This window comes from Plectropomus leopardus, chromosome 18 (assembly GCF_026936395.1).
Source record: "Plectropomus leopardus strain MGB_pleo_1.0 chromosome 18, ASM2693639v1, whole genome shotgun sequence".
Lineage (NCBI taxonomy): Eukaryota > Metazoa > Chordata > Actinopteri > Perciformes > Serranidae > Plectropomus > Plectropomus leopardus.
Genome location: NC_142193.1, coordinates 3,532,568 through 3,550,577, shown reverse-complemented (window position 1 = coordinate 3,550,577; position 18,010 = coordinate 3,532,568). Strand labels below are relative to the sequence as shown.

General features: G+C 38.6%; 1 protein-coding gene across 1 annotated transcript in view; it reads left to right on the top strand.

Annotated features, from left to right (window-relative positions):
- Positions 1 to 4,533: 4,533 nt before the first annotated feature.
- LOC121938678 (sodium- and chloride-dependent GABA transporter 3-like) overlaps positions 4,534 to 18,010 on the top strand; it is a 16,409-nt gene continuing 2,932 nt past the window's right edge. The window contains exons 1-9 of the mRNA XM_088069046.1: positions 4,534 to 4,663; positions 7,480 to 7,614; positions 9,660 to 9,797; positions 11,210 to 11,321; positions 14,180 to 14,312; positions 15,302 to 15,436; positions 16,227 to 16,330; positions 16,723 to 16,847; positions 17,040 to 17,152. Coding sequence (XP_087925172.1) covers positions 4,534 to 4,663; positions 7,480 to 7,614; positions 9,660 to 9,797; positions 11,210 to 11,321; positions 14,180 to 14,312; positions 15,302 to 15,436; positions 16,227 to 16,330; positions 16,723 to 16,847; positions 17,040 to 17,152 — 1,125 coding nt within the window. The remainder of the gene's footprint in view (positions 4,664 to 7,479; positions 7,615 to 9,659; positions 9,798 to 11,209; positions 11,322 to 14,179; positions 14,313 to 15,301; positions 15,437 to 16,226; positions 16,331 to 16,722; positions 16,848 to 17,039; positions 17,153 to 18,010) is intronic.

Here is an 18,010-nt window from a genome sequence, read left to right as displayed (position 1 = left end):
TTGTGTATTGGTGTCCTTATATGCAAAGCATATAAAGGGATATCACTCCCCTTCCAATGGACCGCCATCGTCATTGGGCCCCTTTCACACAACTCCCCTCAATTCATCCCGTCCACCACCATAAATTCCAATTAACACATCTGCCACTGAGCCAACAACCCCACTGGTAGACAGATAACACCTTTTTATTTGTAATACAAATTTTTTAAATTTATTTTTTATTCTCTTTTTTTTTGTATTTTTTTCACTGTTAGTTAGTTAGTAGTTGTTAATTTTGTTGCGGTTTAGTTATTTGATATTGTAAAGATGACAACTTTTTCTGCCTGTTGTTTTTTTTGTTGTTGCTCTTAATATTTGTATTGTATTTACTATTATTTTTATTATCTCATTACTATTATTATTATTATTAGTGTTATTATTATTACTGTATCATATATAGTAACATTTATACTATTATTGTTATTATCAGTCTATTTATATCTTCCCCCTTCTGTCCCATGTAATTATTTCATGGTCAGGTATCCCCTGCTAATCACTCACATCCTTCTGCTTAGTTTATGCTTTCCTTTCATTTTTTAAATAAGTATTGCTTAGCAAAATAATCTTCACAAATGAACACAACTTTTAGGATTTTTGAAGCAAAATGCCTTTGCCAGAAGTAAAAATCTAACATTAGACTGTAAACAAACTACACCACGGTCACATGACTTAACATTACCACCACAACGAGACTGAGTGAGGTATTGACTGACATATTTTATATTGTAGAACAAGACATGGATGTCTGTTAAGCTTATTTTAACCACAGACCTTTAAAAAAACATTCAAAAAACCCATTGACTTCAAGAAGTTACCTATCTAGCTAGCTAGGGTGGATGCCAACATATATCTTGCAAGACAAGACATGGTCCACTGAACAGTTTCATGAAAGAAACATATGGTAATACTTCAAACCTACTACAAACTGTTACTTTACTTGCAAAATTATCTTTCAAATTGACAAACAAAGGCTAATTGATGGCAAAATAAGAAGACGATCAAAACACGATTTGTCTCCCGCTATTAACAATATTAACAAAATAAGGTCCCATGGAGAAACTGGAGGGGGAGGAACTCTGCTCCTCTGTGACAAAACTGATCCTGTCTTCATCCCAGAGTCTGGACAGGTCACTGCAGCACTGGCCACTGGATTCAGCAAGCTGTATACAACTTGACCCTGCTGTTTTTGAAGACAAACTGAATAATAACAAGTATTATCTTGTTATTTCATCACTGCCGAGATCTGGTTTTGTAATCTACTTCACATCATTTACAAAAAAAAAAAAAGATATTTTAAGATTCTCTTTCCCTGTGTCCTTTATCCCTGTTGCACATTGCAGAAGTGGTTTATGACCTGACAGAGTCACTGTACAACTTGCACCTCCTGCTCCTACAGCTATGGCACTGGGCCATAGAGTCACTATTGTGTCTACAGATGAGCACAGCGTCAGACTGACAGAGGTGTTGACTGATAGTTGTGATCAGGGGACTGAAGAGGTAACACAGAGATGGAGACCAAAATGAAAAAAAGAGAACAGTGGACAAGAAAAAGGGAATTTATTCTGGCAGCAGCAGGCAATGTGGTGGGACTGGGCAATGTGTGGAGATTCCCCTACCTGTGCTACAAGAACGGAGGAGGTGAGGCAGACTGCAGTACTTGAGATGATTGCACCTTTCTTGAAGCTCTTTAACATCTCTTATTGATTTCTTCATTACACCTGCAGTATATCAAGCTGTTGTGTAGTTGGAGAAGAACTTTAAATCCTTCAGGCAAATAGAACATGTAATGTGTAAGAGGAATACAAAGTCAATAACAGACAATCCTCATTGATTATACATTAGCTGTGTCTAAAACCGTTCCCTTTCACAGAAATATTCTGGCGTAGAGTCTGAAATCTCGTGCGTTATTCCCTATATAGTTAACTATTTAATACACACCATATAGAGAATAGTGAGTGAATGAGTGAATGATTTTGAGCACAGCTCCTGACTATAGAGTTGTACTAGTTTGAGCACACGAATAACCATTCCTTCTTTGCAGGCAAACATGGTTAAGGTTGCACTTGTGTGTATTGATTACTTAATATGAAATGAAAAGTAATCATTCAAATTAAATTTGCAAAAGTTCATAAAAGCTTACTCCCACTCTGTATACACTCAGTGTATTAGCCATATGAACAAGTGGAACCAGAACATATGTTTCAGGTATCTGTGGTCAGCTGACTTATTAGTTACTTTTTTAATCAGCAAAAAACCATCAAAGTGTTTCTATCTGTTATTAAATAGGGCAGGACGGGATTTGTAAGGACAGTGCCTTTTAAACAAGTGACTTACCATATTCAGTCACACCCTTTGCACTTTCAACCTAAATGTGGAGACCTTTTGACTATTTTTCACATTTTATCATTGAAATCTACAGCCTGTAAGAATTTGCTGTTTTTTAGTTATGTTATGCTTTGGACTGAGGACCCAAAAGCAGACAGACGAAACTGATTTCAGAAAAAAGTTTTATTACAAAAGTGGAATGTGCATAAAAAAGATGGATGGACGGCTGTCTGAAGGTGAGGGATCATCTGAGTGTTGAGATGTTTTCGGCTGGAGGAGTGGACAGAGTGACAGGCTGGCATGCTGGCAAAGACAAAACACAAACAGGCAGGTGAGCAAAAATGGTTGCGGCATGTAACTGAGCTGTATTTACTGAGCTGCGTGTAACAAACCATGTTGGGCAACTATCTGGCAGGGAATGGCTGTAGAGCAGGCTCTATTATGTAGGGGCAGGCTGGAGTCAGCCAGGGCCGGTTGTGACAAGTTATGCCACGTACAAAAAAAAATCTGATATCCTGATACAAGTGTTTGCTCTCACTAGACTGGCTGGGACAGTTACCTGAGGGCAGTTGAGACTGTATTTTCTGCCTTGTTATTAATCAGTAAAAAGCAGACAAACAAAGGTTTTCCCTAACTGAATAAGACCAACTGTCAGTCAGAAACCCTTTTTTTTTTTCAAAAAACCTTATCCTGCATGGGGGTATTTATGAAATTATAATAGGTATGCCACCACACTGGTGATAACTGAGGCCGGAGGCATTATGTTTTTAAGTTGTCTGTCCATTTGTCCGATTCTTGTGAACGGGATGTCTCAAAAACACTTCAAGGGAATTTCTGCAAATTTAGCTCGAACATTGACTTGGACTCAACAATGAGCTGATTAGTTTTTGATGGTCACAGGTCAAAGGATAAGGTCCCTGTGACCTCAACTGTCTCAATATTGTCAATGCAATATCTTTGTGGTTTTTCCTTTGTGTTCAAAATGACCATTTGCATGATATCATTGTGAAAATAATCCTTGCGTTTACGGATCCTAAAAAAACAACCAAAAATGCATGCATGTAGTGTGCATGCCAGGCCAATAGTTGGTGGTGTAACTTTGTAATGACACACCATAGAAGAACACCTGTCCCTGCGCATAAAGGCGTTCTACTACAGAGCGATGAGTATAAACAAAGAAGAAGAAAATGGCGAATGCACGCACAAGAGCCAACAGCAATAACCTCAGTAGAGTCAGCAGCACAAACACAGCTCAGTAGTCCCCCATTGTTGTTATTGTTGTCCTCCTGCTCATGCATGGCTACTTCTCTGAAATATAATGTGCATATGCAAAATGCAGATGTGATGTCACCGTTCTCACAGGATCTGCATATTGCCAATTTTCACGGCCACAGAGGGGATGCTGTTTTCAAAACTTTGCATTTTCAGGCCACATAAACACCATTATTGTGTGAATGAAAGGCCAAACCACAACAAAAGTTTAACATTTCATGCAAGAACAAAGTAATCAAAACATTACTCCCGTTACTATATGTGCTACCATGATATGTGTCTCCATGATTGACCTCAGACTCAATCAAAGTTTTCAAGGCTAAATCCCAAATCTCAATAGACCCTGGAACCAGCCCTGCTTAAACCCTGCAGCTCCTAAGACTTTCCAAGACTTGCAGAAAATCAGATATTTTTAGAACATTGTTTTTCCCTCACTGCTTTTTGATAACAGCTGCAGAACTACTGCGAGTGACACAAGCTGCGTACAACCAGACCTTGTTGTTTTTTTTATCTCCAAAACACCGAAAAGCACTTTTGAAAAAGTCAAGCAAAAACAAACAGGTCGATAACATGTTATCTGTTACTTTTCAACACCAAAAGCTGTTAGACCACATATTTCCCTTTGAGGTCAAAACTAAAAACTGCTGGTTAAACTTCACGTTGTTGATCTTTGAAAATATTTTAGAGTTGTTTTCTCTTCCAATGTCATTCATCCCCCTGTGTCTATATGCATACAGTGTTTGCACAAACAGCCTTACAGCATCACATAGGGTAAATACAATCTGTCATATTTATTGCTGTCATCCTCAAATGAGATCCAAGTTTAGACAGAAACATGACAGACTTACTGTTACTGACGATAGTAGTGATCAGGGGACTGAAGAGGTTAACACAGAGATGGAGACCAAAGTAAAAAAGAGGGAACAGTGGGTGAGGAAAAGGGAATTTATTCTGGCTGCAGCAGGTAGTGTGGTGGGACTGGGCAATGTGTGGAGATTCCCCTACCTGTGCTACAAGAACGGAGGAGGTGAGGCACAGTGGCACATTCCAAACTGTAATATTTGAGATGATCGGAATCAGGATCAGGTTTTATTGCCAAGTACATTTACACATACAAAGAATTTGACTTAGTGTTTTGTTGCAAAACATTAACATAGAGCAAGAATAGATACAAAGTAACTTTAAACAGAATAAGATATAAGATAACACTTCATCACACTTGCTGTATATCAAACTGTAGATTAAGCTGGAGAAGATCTGCTGGCAAAAAGAATGTGTATTGTGTAAAAGGAACCATAAATCGATAGATATTTCTCAATTATTTCTACACTGAGTGCACAGTTTAACACTGTACCAGTCTGAGCGCATTATTAACCATTCTGTCCTTTCAGGAGAACATGATTAACCATTTGAAACCTGCATTAAAATAAGTGTTCTTGTGCTTGTTTGATTTCTGTCAAAAACATTGTCCCAATGTGCATGAAATTAGTAAAAGGAGTATATATACACATCAATATATATATATGTATATGTATATATATATATATATATATATATACATATATATGTGTGTGTGTGTGTGTGTTTTCTCAATGTTGTATTTTAATAGTATAATAGTATTCTCTATATTTTGTTTTCTTTATTGACCTTGTATTTCAAATTTTTTCTCAACGTGCATAATGATAAAAAAAAAATCTTCATCCTCTCAAAATTATTTCTTCTGTCTGGCCCTAATCTTCCTCCATAACACCATGAGGAGTGAAATTGATTCCCATACCATGGGAATCCCAGAAAAATGCAGTGACCCACAGGATTCCCAAAGAATGTTAGCCTCTAGTGGAAATCCTGTGACCATCCCTCACATTTTTTTTACAGTTTTGAAATCCACAATGTTGAAGAAAGTGGTTTGCACTTTTGTTTTGCATCAGTTGATGTTAGTGTTAGCTGTCTGAATTGTTGCTGGTAGCTAGCAGGAGTCCAAAGTGGGTCTGCGCTTATTTGTAGTTCCTATATGGTTATAAATTAACATAAAGAAAAAGGATGTTCCTTCCAAAGTCAGTGAGCCAGCCAGGTTTTATCAGAGAAATGTGTAAACAAGTAAGTAGACAGCAGATGCACTATGTGCACATTTAACAAAGTTGTGCCTTTCACATCAGGGTTGGACTCTAAGAAATTGATAAATTGTTTGCAGACACCTTTATGTCTTATCTGTTGAGGTATCAGATAATTTTCATTAATCTGTGAGTAGGCTGTGAGTAACAGACAAGACTCTCTCGTACCTAAACAACAGAATAGGGGCAAATTCCACTGACTTCCAAAACAACATGTGACAGTCCCTAAAATGCTACAGTCCTAATCTTCATAGTTTTAGACATTTCCTTAATATTCTGAAATGGCTGCAGTTATGATAAACTTTGTGGTTAGGTTTAGGCTTAAAAAACACATTATGGTTCAGCCTTTAAAAAGCACTTTTGCTCACATGACTTCACTAGCATTCCTCCGTTCTTCCTTCCCATTCTTGTGAACATGATATCTCAAGAATACTTTGAGTGAATTTCTTCAAATTTAGCACAGAGATTGAATTGGACTCACAGATGAGCTCATTAGATTTTGGCGGTCATAGGTCAAAGGATAAGATCCCTGTGACCTCATCTGTCTCAGTCTTATGCAATATCTCAAGAAAACCATGAGGAATTCTTTTCAAATTTGGCACAAATGTTCAGTTGGGCTCAAAGATTAATTGATTCGATTTTGGTGGTCATCGGTAAAAATTCAAGGTCACGGTGAGCTTGCATCTACCATATCCTTGTAGATGGTGTATCTTATGAACAACTTGAGGGACAATTACTTATGAACAATTACTTCAAGTTTAAGAAATATTTGAGCAGCCTCAAGAATGGGCTGATTATATTTAGGTGGTTTAATGTGAAGGTAACATTGACTTTGCATTTGTCTTATTCTTGTGAAAGCGATATCTTAAGAACATTGTAAGGGACTTCGATTTGGCACGAATTCCTGAGTGGACTCTGTAATGACCTTATTAAAGCTTGGTGTTTGAAAGTCAAGGTCACCGCAACCTTGCATCTATCTCATTCTCTTGAATGCTATATCATTCATTGAGGATGGCTTTGAGGGAGTTTCCTCTAATTTGGCACAAACTTCTTCTTGGACTCAAAAATGAACGTACTAGAATCTGCTGGTTGAAGGTCAAAGGTCAAGGTCATGGTGGCCTCATGAAACAAAACATGCAAGTGTAGTTTCACTGAAACATTCTTGTTTCTTTCTGGATAAACTGTGATATCTTTCCTTGCATCACCATAAGGTTAATATTTTCTTTCTTGACTGATTTGTTCAATACTTAGCTTATGAATGTGGCATCCTGGCAAAATGTGATAGCAGAAACTCTACCTGAGGAGCTGTTATTAGTATTTCACCAGGGGTTTATATGTCTGTGTATAGACAGATTTTCATAATGTCACATTTGTGCAGGAAACAGTGACGAAACTTTACAAATATGTTGTTGAGTTTGAAGATGTGCATGGTCCAAGCCAGGGACCAAAAGTAAGGGGGTACACCTTTGGCTCATGAGATTTGGGATGTAACTCTGAAATCTTTGATGAACCTGGGATCAAGCGTCAATTGATTTTATTCCTCATTTCAAAAATAAAAAGCTATAATTTCTGCTTCTTCATAAGATCTCCAACATGTACTTTGAATGAAAGCTTGTCATCCAATCAAATAACTCAAAGGCTATATAATAATACCTCTTCTGTTGAAGTCTGTGGTATCTGGAGATTGGGAACAAGCCCTTGAGTCATACATTTGTTTTTTCTGTGTGTTCAGGTGTCTTCCTGCTGCCTTACTGTTTCTTCGCCATGCTGTGTGGTGTGCCGCTCTTCCTGCTTGAGACTGTTATTGGTCAGTACACACAGGAGGGCACCATCACCTGCTGGACCAAGCTCTGCCCACTGGCACAGGGTAATTCTCATCATGCCTTTATTTGTTGTTTTTAAGGTTAGCAAAATAATGATTATTTTTCCTTCAACTGTTCAAAAATCCAGGACCAACTAAGTCTCTACACTCCCTGTAGCCCTTTTTTTGCACAGAGCAGATCGATTTTGTCTGCAGGTACTGTATCTGAACTACAGATACAATGTACTTGTGAGAATTAATGCATTTTTAATTACTTAAAAACACACTGTCTACAGCTAATCTTGTAAACTACTGGACCAATCAGCCTAATATAATTTGTGCACATTTATTACTGGACACTCAAGGTTGTGGTTCACAGTTGAAAAATCTGTTTGTTGACTGTTGTATACCACCACTGACTGCTGACCACTCGCTCTTCTTCATCAGCCTATAGGGGTTTTTATGAAATCACTTCAGCAAATAACAAGACGTTTTACTGCCTTTTGCAAACAAATAAAAGCCTCCCCCCAATTATAAGCATGGTGTCTCTTACTAGCCCAGTGTGGCTACACATTTTTAAAAAAAAAGGCCTGTCTCAGTTAGAGTAGGGGTTATCTGTTCGTTTTTATAGAAGGCCTTTGGATGTATAAAATCTGGTTGTTGGCTGCCAGCTGGAACTTACTTCGCTGCTTAGATCATACAGAGATACAAGTTTAAACTTTTGTCAATATGGACAAATTCTGTACAATTCATTCAGTTAATATTACTGAAATTATGAGTACCAAAGAAGAAGTAATACTGACAGAGTATAAGAGATTTAAATTAACAATCTGATTGTATTTTCCATCTATTTTCCAGGTAATAAAGCCTGTCCCTAATTTAAGCCCGCTTTTTGTTGTTGTTGTTGTCTTCACTTCATGCTGTTCATGCTGCATAGGCTGCAGTTCCTTTTTGTTTTATCCACTGTAACGTTCCACACCACACCGAGTGTTCCAGACGCAGAGCATTTTGCTCGTCCAATTTGTTGAATTGCAGATTTGATTGATTTCCTCAAGTTTATGCCTCTACTATTAATAAGTACACCATATGTTAAATGGTTTCTTTTTTGGTCTTTTTTGTTTTTGTTCATATTATACACACTCACGCTCAAACACACATGCACACACAGGACACATGATTGCCTCAAGGCTTAAGTATGGTGAAGATAAAACCAAGAGAGTAATAAACAACCTTATCTGAAGCAGCTGCACTGTTTGAGAGAAAAAGGAAAGTGACAATGTCGCCACAGAGGGTGATATCAATTGTGAATTTAAGTTTTGTTGAGATTAGCTTCACTTCCTCATTGTTTCCACAGCCTTACTGCCACATGTGTAAAAATAATAAAACTCCAAAGACAGCCATTTTCAAACATTTCAAATATTCAAACTTTTTCGTCAGCTATATAAACCCAACATGTAAGAAAGTATTTAAGTGTCACCCATTTGTTTTGCCAAAGACTGGGCCACATGTTTGATGATGTGCACAAAATGCAAAAAGAGCATATTTTTGTTCAACTAACATTATATTTAGTATGTTACATGGACTATGCACAAAGGAATACACTAGAAATGTTTAATTTGAATGTTTGGAAATCATTTACAAAGGAGGGTCCCAAAGGTAGCCTGCAGTTTAAAGTGAACATTATTTGTGTTTTTTGTTTGTTTTGATTTTTTAATGTTGGTCTTAGAACAAGTAAATAGTTTACAGAATATATTGTAACAAGTATTTATTATTAAAATCTGACATGTATTTAAGATGTAATCCTGTCTAAACTTGTTCTCGTGATAAAATCTTCACTAATTCACACGTCTCATTTAGATTATTGTTATGTTTTGTTTGGTTTTTTTTTGTTTTTGTTTTTAAAGGAGACTTGGATTACTTTGGATATGCACAGACAGAACAAAAGCAAACATTAAAGAACAGCATTCATCTCTGGTTGGATCAAACTTGGCTTGGCTATGGTTCTTTACAGTATTCACAGTAGTTTTGTGGTGCTGTAGCTAAGTGCTATATTTCTTGGTGCTATATCAATTTACATTTAAACTGAGGTATTTTGGGATCTCTCCCTCCAGGGACCGGCTATTCTATCATGGTGATCCAGCTTTATGGCAGATTTTACAGCATCATCCTAGCCTGGGCGCTCCTGTACCTCATCTACTGTTTCAGAGACCCTCTGCCCTGGGCCACCTGCAACAACCCCTGGAACACAGGTCAGAATCAAGTGGAATCAGGGTGGGAGAATATGTAGACTTAAAAGAATATACCTACCAAAAGTCAAAATGTTATTGTATTTCATGGCACATATATTATATATATATATATATATATATATATATATATATATATATATATATATATATATATATATATATAAGTAAAGCCTTGCCAGCTGTTTGTTATTGGGTTTTTTTTGTGTTTTCTTCCATTTATTTTTAAGTTTTTTTGAAGTTGCAAGTTGCTGTTTGTGGTTTGCTTTGTCTGTTGTTTACATCGCTAACAGGGTTTTGACAAGGAAACTTTATTGCATCACCCAAACGCTTCAGCACTATTTGACAAAGTTGTCAAAAAGCAACACCTTCGTAGTGAGTTCAGTAAAAAATTCTGATTGCCAAAAACCATCTTTTGCGTCTGCATGAAACGCTGCTGGACTCGTTGGGTGATAACGCAGTCAGACAGAAATGCCAGGTGTTAAAACACGCTGGTAGTCAGACATCACCTGCCGCACAGCATGATCCGCGGACAGTTGGTTTCACTTCAGAACATGACCAGAAGGAACCTGTTAGGTCCACATGATATAGCTCAGGATGGTGCCAGGATGAAATGCTGCCGCTAATGACATAATGTGAGGAGCATGAGGGTCAGTGTAGGTAGGGTGGGCGGGGAGGTGGATGGCCCCAACATACCCCAGACTTTCATGCAGGAGTCTGATGTTTACTTTCCGCCTAAATGTGATGGGTTTTTTTTGTAACACTTGTGCACAACGTGCTTCTTTAGCCTAAATATCCTTGGCAGCATGTGCTTTTGTTGACATCCCAGCGCTGACTGCCATGTGCTTGTGTTGTCTAAACATATCCTTGTGCAGTGTAATCCCACCTTGTGTTGAAATCGTGGTAGCAACATCTCAGGATACAAAGAGTATAATATGTACACACAGAAGGCCCCTGCAAAGTGGCAACATGTGACAACTTGGGATTTGGGTTTGGGTTTGGGTTTATACAGGTTATACAGGTTGAATACACTTTCTGGCCTGTTTTCTTATTTTGTCAAAAAATTGCCTGGCTGCAGCCTGGGTTGGATTCCAAACTTGTGGGGTTTTGCTGCATGTTATCCCCTCTCTCTCAGCTCCAAAAACATTTTCATAAAAACAACCACAATGTCCTGCAGCAATGATTTTGTCCTTGTTGGAGGCGCATAGGACAGCGTTAGCGTTTATGCTACAAAACACATGTGGTCCAGTGAATCCAAAATGTTATCGGGTTGGAAATGTGTCTTGGTGGCTGTTTTTACCTAGATTTAGAGCTATCCAGTTGTGATCAGATCGCCCTGACACATATGCTGTGTCTAAACAGGGTGATTGTGATATAAACACGTATCAGTATATTATTTGCCTTTCTATCAACAGACAGATGTGTAGATCTCACCTCTCCAAACTGGACTGCAGTACACAGTGGCAACCTGACAGTAAACTGGACATCTGGAAATCTCACCAAGTCTTCAGTCTCTGAGTTTTGGGAGTGAGTCAGTGTTTTGTCACATTAAGCTCATAATTAGCACAGCAGTTAAACTCTCATATTTTTACAACTTCATGAGAGAAGCATGAAATTTCTTGTCTAGTTAGTATAAACCAAAATGAAAGATGTGGAGGAAAACTGTGTTTACTGTTCAGTTATCTAATTTTGAAATTAAACAGTGTAGAAAAACTTTTAAGGTGTCATTTCCAACTAAAGTGGGGATGCCACTTATTTGGGAATACTTCTGAGATTACCAGAATTCAAGGAAACGCATTTAGGTCAAGCATAATGTTCTCACAAACTGTACATTTCCCTATGAAAAATAATGCACTGAAATAAGTACACATCTCATGTATTTGAAATGGCCATGATCACGTAACCAATTGCTGAAAGGAGTGAACAAGGAAACACTCATGATCAGACTTTTAAGAAGGCGGGTTAGGATAGTGGATGGGCTATAAAAATGCAGGACCTTCCTCTGGAGACACGTTTTTGGAACTGTGTGAACTGTGTGAAGTCATTTTAAGGTACGTCCTCATCATGTTTCTTTTTCTAAACCGAACCAAAACGACTTTACTTGCTTAAACCTAACCGCCGTAATTGTACATTAAGGACATAATGTCCAATTCATGTAACGTCGTACAAACGGTTGTGCATGCATATTTGTAAGTTGTTGACATCAAGGATCAAGGTAAAAATGTATCCCAGAATAAGTAATTGCAATAAACACCCAAAACATCCCAAAATAAGGAATTGCAATGAACACCCAGTGGTGTCTCTGTAGCAAATTTAGTTCCATAATGTCACTACATTTTGTTTACCATATCTGGATAATTAATTAGGGAAATTTTGAAAGTGTTACATATGAGATAAATGCTTGTTTTTGTCTTTTATCTAGCAATGTTTTAAATATTGAACAGAACATGCAAGAAGTCATAGAGAATAAAATATATTAGACTGCTGATATGACTCTACAAACTGATGCGCAACACTCGCCCCTGACGACAGCCATGATGCGCTATAAAACGGTTGAGGTGATCTCAACTTTTTTGGAGCTCCAACAACAAAACCAATCTTCTGGTTATTTTTTAGGTGTGACGGTGTGTTATTTAGCTTGGTTAGGTGATGCTGTGCTAGCATTATGTAGGTGGACATTACTGGGATGTAATGGGGAAGGGAAATGAGATGTTAAAATGGGGCTCAGACATTGATCATAGGTGTAGATATTTTTTATGGCCAAATACAAATATGACAAGGTGTTCAGCCAAATTGATTTGCAGTAGGTAGCAGACACACACAACCCCTGATGATGTAACTACAACAATGAGTGTTTTCGCAACACTTCAACTGAGACTCAGCGATAATGAAGCTGGGCATGTTGTTGCTGTGTCGCTTGTAATGTGAACACAGCGCAAAGGTAGAATGGAGCGATAGGCAGTTTGGTGCGGCTTCTGCAATGATGAGGCCTGGATAAGATGGATGGATGGATGGATGGATTTTACACTGATGGCCATGCGTTAACTCAAGATTCCCTGTTTCGTTATTATGTCCCAAATCGTGAACATCCATTTCTACATATTCTGGACTAGTTTTTTATAATATCTCCAGAATATTAATAACTAGATCATTCTTTGCGCAAATGTACAAAGATGAACTGTCTTCACCAGCTTCCCGCCTCTTAAACACATTTACATCACTTGCTTACAATGGCATTCTGTTTGAATGTGTCCACAATTAATTACTCTGCAAACACACCTTTCTGCCAAACAGTAGTGCTTACTTTAATTTACATTAATATTTTATTTACTTTAAATACATTGCATCACAGGTTAACACTGACATTGTCAACATATGATGACTGGAAAAACTCTTGAACAGAAACCACACCTACATTACCAAATGGGGAAAAATCAACACTTGACTGTTGTAATCTGTAATGAACATATGCCATCAGTTTATGATCAACCATTTATAACAGAGTTGCGAATTGTGAGCACTTTCCTCAATCAATTATTGGTCAAATTAACAATAGAATAATGGACTGTTATTTGAAAAGAAACATAAAGTGTTTGCTATTTTCAAACAATGCCAAATGCATTTTTCCTCAGCCAAAGCTCACAGCAACAATTTGCATATACTTTGAAAGCATTGCATAACTTATCAATTAATCGATTACATATCACATGTTCGATTAAATTCTAAATCAATTGTTGTCATCCCTTGTATATTTCAACAACTATATACGTACATTTTCAGATTTCTGTATTTGGCACACAAACTGCTGATTTTTTATGTGCCATTGCTGTGACTTTGTGACTGTAAAGCATGTAAATTATGGGCAGCAATGCCAGTTGAATGGTTAACAATAAACAAATGTCCTCAGGGTGATAACACAATGTCAGTAGTAACCTTGCCTCATACTGCAGAACTCGTACTATAGAATTAAATGTCTCTTTTCTGTCTGTGTATCAGCTGTTATGAGAACATCAAAATTTTCCCCACAGATCAAGAACCACTGATTTTTTTGAGTTTTGGTGATCTCAGTCAAATTAGTTGGAAAAGACAACTTAAATGTTTTTTTACACTGTTTGTTTACAAAATTCAATGCATTTGAACATCATAACCGGTGGACTGTTGGCCCTTTTGGATTTGACCTGTTATGGTCCTTAAAGGTCAGATCTGACTTCCCTCTACATCTGAAAATAAACATTATGGTATGCACTATGTAAGAAATGTCACGCTTTACTCCTAAAATGCACAATTATTGTGGTTATCCACTGTACTAGGATGGCAGTAATGAATCAATTATTCTGTTTCTTCATGAATGAAATCATCAGTGGCTGTCTGTTGTTCCCACACAGGAGGGGAGTGTTGTCCATGTCTGGGGGAATAGAGGAGGTTGGTTCAGTACAGTGGGAGCTGCTGCTGTGTGTCCTGGTATGCTGGGTGGCCTGCTACTTCTGCATCTGGAAAGGAGTCCGTTCCACTGGAAAGGTCAATAACCACTTGTGTAAGGATTTAAAGGCCAGGATCAATTGCGTATAGAATGAGTTTCAATGGTAATTATCATTTCCTACAAAACATATTTGTAGGAAATGTAATGTAGGAAATTACATCAGTTAACCCCTAATTTCGACCAGATCCGTGTGCGGTCCAGCTCAGATCTGTCATGGCAGACGGAGCAAATAGATTACACTCTAGTCTATGTGTTAATTTCCACTGGCTCCACTGCGTTGTGGATAGACTCTGTCCCTCTGTTTTTATGAAAGGTAGAAGGTAGAATTATTAGCATTTTTCAAACAAAGGTTAAAAGTTGAAATTACATTTGTCCTTGATCCTGCTATATCTTTGGAGTTAAAGGGTGAGTTGATTAAAATCAGCAGCTACTATGACAATTACATTCAGTTCTTTGGGCATGTTGCTGCTGGTGGCATCATCATTCAATTCCTGCAGTGCATTTTTTCCAATTTCCATCAGAGTCTTGTGTCCTTATGGCTCCCAACAAGGTCAGTCTATCTAGTGCAACAGCTTAATCCTGGATGTTAGGGGTTAACCATGTCTCTGTGAAGATGTGCGCAGAGCAGTCTCTGATTTCCTGCTGCTGAGGGAGCATCAATCAAATCTCATCCACTGTATTCTCCTGGTAGAGGAACATCTCTTGGTCCAAGTCATGTCAGCCTTGCCCTGATGCCAGCGCTCCTCCCTCTCTTTGTGTGGCGCTTTTGGTTTCGTTTCTCCTCTTTGGTCTGACGGGCTGCTCGGCATATGCCGTTTGTGGGGATCCTCTCACCGTCTGACACATTCAGTCCAAACCCCACAAGCTTTTCCCAGAGTTGATAAGAGCTTCTCTATCATAGAAAAGTCTTGCTTCAGCAGAAGGGGACATAGTCTCAAAAAAATAGAAAAATATAGCAAAAATGTAGCAAGTTGGCAGGTGTACTGCTCAGCCAGCTTTATTTTAAATAACTACTGAAGTTTTACAGGTGGTGTATTTCACGGCTGTGTTCCCTTATGTGACGCTGGCCATCCTGCTGGTCCGGGGGTTGACGCTGCCAGGAGCCTGGCAGGGTGTGGTTTACTATCTGTATCCAGATCCGTCTCGCCTGGCAGACTTTCAGGTGAGACAATGTGGACAAATCTGAAGTGTCATACCTGCCTGGGATGATGTAAATAAAGTAATGGTCTCCTGTGAGATATGGATACAACACTGATGACCTGGAGGCATCATGTTTTTGGTCAGTCTGTACGTACATCTGTGCACCCATAGATATGTTCAATTACAAAAGTGATACCTCACGATTCACAAACACCTTAAGGAAAATTCTGCATAAACGTACAGTGGGACTCAAGGAGTAACTGATTCGTGTTTGGTGGTCAAAGGTTAAGATCACTGTAACCTTGCATCTGTCTCATTCTCATGAATGCAATATTTCAAGAATGCCTTGAAAGAATTTTCTCAAATTTGGCACATTTGGACTCAATAATAAACCAATTATAATAAAAAGCGGAATGCAAATAGGATAAAATGATAAAGTGATGATTTTATATCCAAAAGGTCCAAGGTTCTATATGACATCATAATATTCTGTAAAAACACATCTCTGGCCATTATTACATCGCGGGTGTCTACCTTTAAACTGTGCTGATTGTATAACTTCTGTGCTGCTGGGTTGAAGATGTGTGTGAAGTACCCATCCATCCATCCATTTTCTTCTGCTTATCCAGAAGTACCCATGTTTAAGAAATTGTAGCTTCTTTGCAGAATCATCCATATTTGAAGCATTGTCAGCTGTCATGGCTACATATGAGTCTGGACAGACATGGATTTACTATGCAACTGCAACTTGAATAGGTTGTGGAGGCATATCACTGCACGGTGGTTATTCCAGTTTCATCCTTGTTCCTCAGGTGTGGATGGAGGCTTGTGCTCAGGTTCTCTTCTCCTATGGTGTTGCATCAGGAACCTTAATCACACTGGGCAGCTACAACAAAGTCAACAACAACTGTTACAAGTAAATATGAATGGCAGTTCAACTGTAGCAGGTAGCAGTTGTAGTGGTTTTTTTTCCCCCAGTGGCCACAATGAGCAGCAATGAACCCATTTTAGCCACACTTGAAAACAAACTTGGTCAAGCCAGACAAAGGTAAGATTTAAGGCCTCAGCGTGCTTGAAACAATGTCCTCCACCTACTCAATCAGAATTAGTTCATACTGTTAGACCAACTCAGTCAAATGTGTTTTGTAGTCGAACAGCCTCTGTCAGAGTGTGCTGTCAGTGTATTCTCCCACTTAGTTGTGGTCTGTATGCTGAGCACTGTGTTTGTGTGTGTGTGTGTGTGTGTGTGTGTGTGTGTGTGTGTGTGTCTGTGTGTGTGTGTGTGTGTGTGTCTGTGTGTGTGTGCAGGGACAGTTTGTGGTTGTGTTTGCTCAATAGTGGCACCAGCTTTGTTTCCGGCTTCGCAGTCTTCTCAGTTCTGGGCTTCATGGCCCACCAACAGGGAATTCCCATCAACATGGTGGTTGATTCAGGTATGATTTGAAGGCCAAAGCCTCTGTCTCTGTTAGACACTAGAATCAAATGTACCCTCACAATATAGAATCGGATGTACCCTCGCACTATTGAAACAAATGAGCACTTGTGCTATTTTTAGAACAAGACCAACAATCTAAACCAAGGTCAGAAAAACCAAAGCCATTTAAATGTCTCTTCTGTCCTCTCAGGCCCTGGACTGGCATTCATCGCATTCCCTCAGGCTGTGGCCATGATGCCCCTGCCTCAGCTGTGGGCCACCTGCTTCTTCCTTATGCTCATCCTGTTGGGACTGGACTCACTGGTAAGACCAGAGCACAAAGTGTTTAAGTATAAAGTACGAATGCATGAGAACCGATAATTGTCTGCTCTTTAGATTGATAACCAATACAATGAATGATAATTTCGTATTTTTTTCTGCCTCGCAAGGGGCACCAGGACTCACTCTGCTTCATCTCCTGGACCAAGCCATGTAGCATGAACATATGGTTTGGTCCAGGAGATGAAGCAGAGTGATTGCACTTTAGGCTAACAGAAATCATTATAAATAACAGAAATTAATTTACATTAAATTCATCTAAGGTGCCACCCTTCAAAAAGGGAAATGAGAGCCAATAAATTAATTAGGTCTCAATTCTGAAGGTAACTACTAAGTTCTTGACTCAGCAGGTGGTGTTACAGAAAGGTTTGGGGAAGTGTATTCTATTTTCTGTGAGAGATTTAAAAGTGTCTTAGGCCACGTTTAGATGTGAACAGCCCAACAGAAAGGGAACTCTTTCCTTTGCATTTAAAAAAAATGTATATGATGACAGTGTGAGTGTAGAGTGACCAACCTTTGAGTATCTTTTATAATTCAGTTTTAATGAATGCTGCAACTTGTCGAGAGCCAACAGCAACGTACAATGTGGTGTTACAAATGAGCTTGCTATCGAAATGATGCCAGCTATCGAAAAGCATCACGAGAGAAAAGCAGCCATAAAGAGTTATCTTGTAGCTTAACTCTTTACAAACCACATATGACAGTGAGAACGATCCTCGTGTGCCAGGCCAGTAGTTGGTGGTGTAACTATGTAATGATAATTGCAACTGTGACGTCATCGTTCTCACAGGATCAGCACATTTCCAGTTTACACAGTGACAGAAGGGGTTGTGTTTCCAAAAA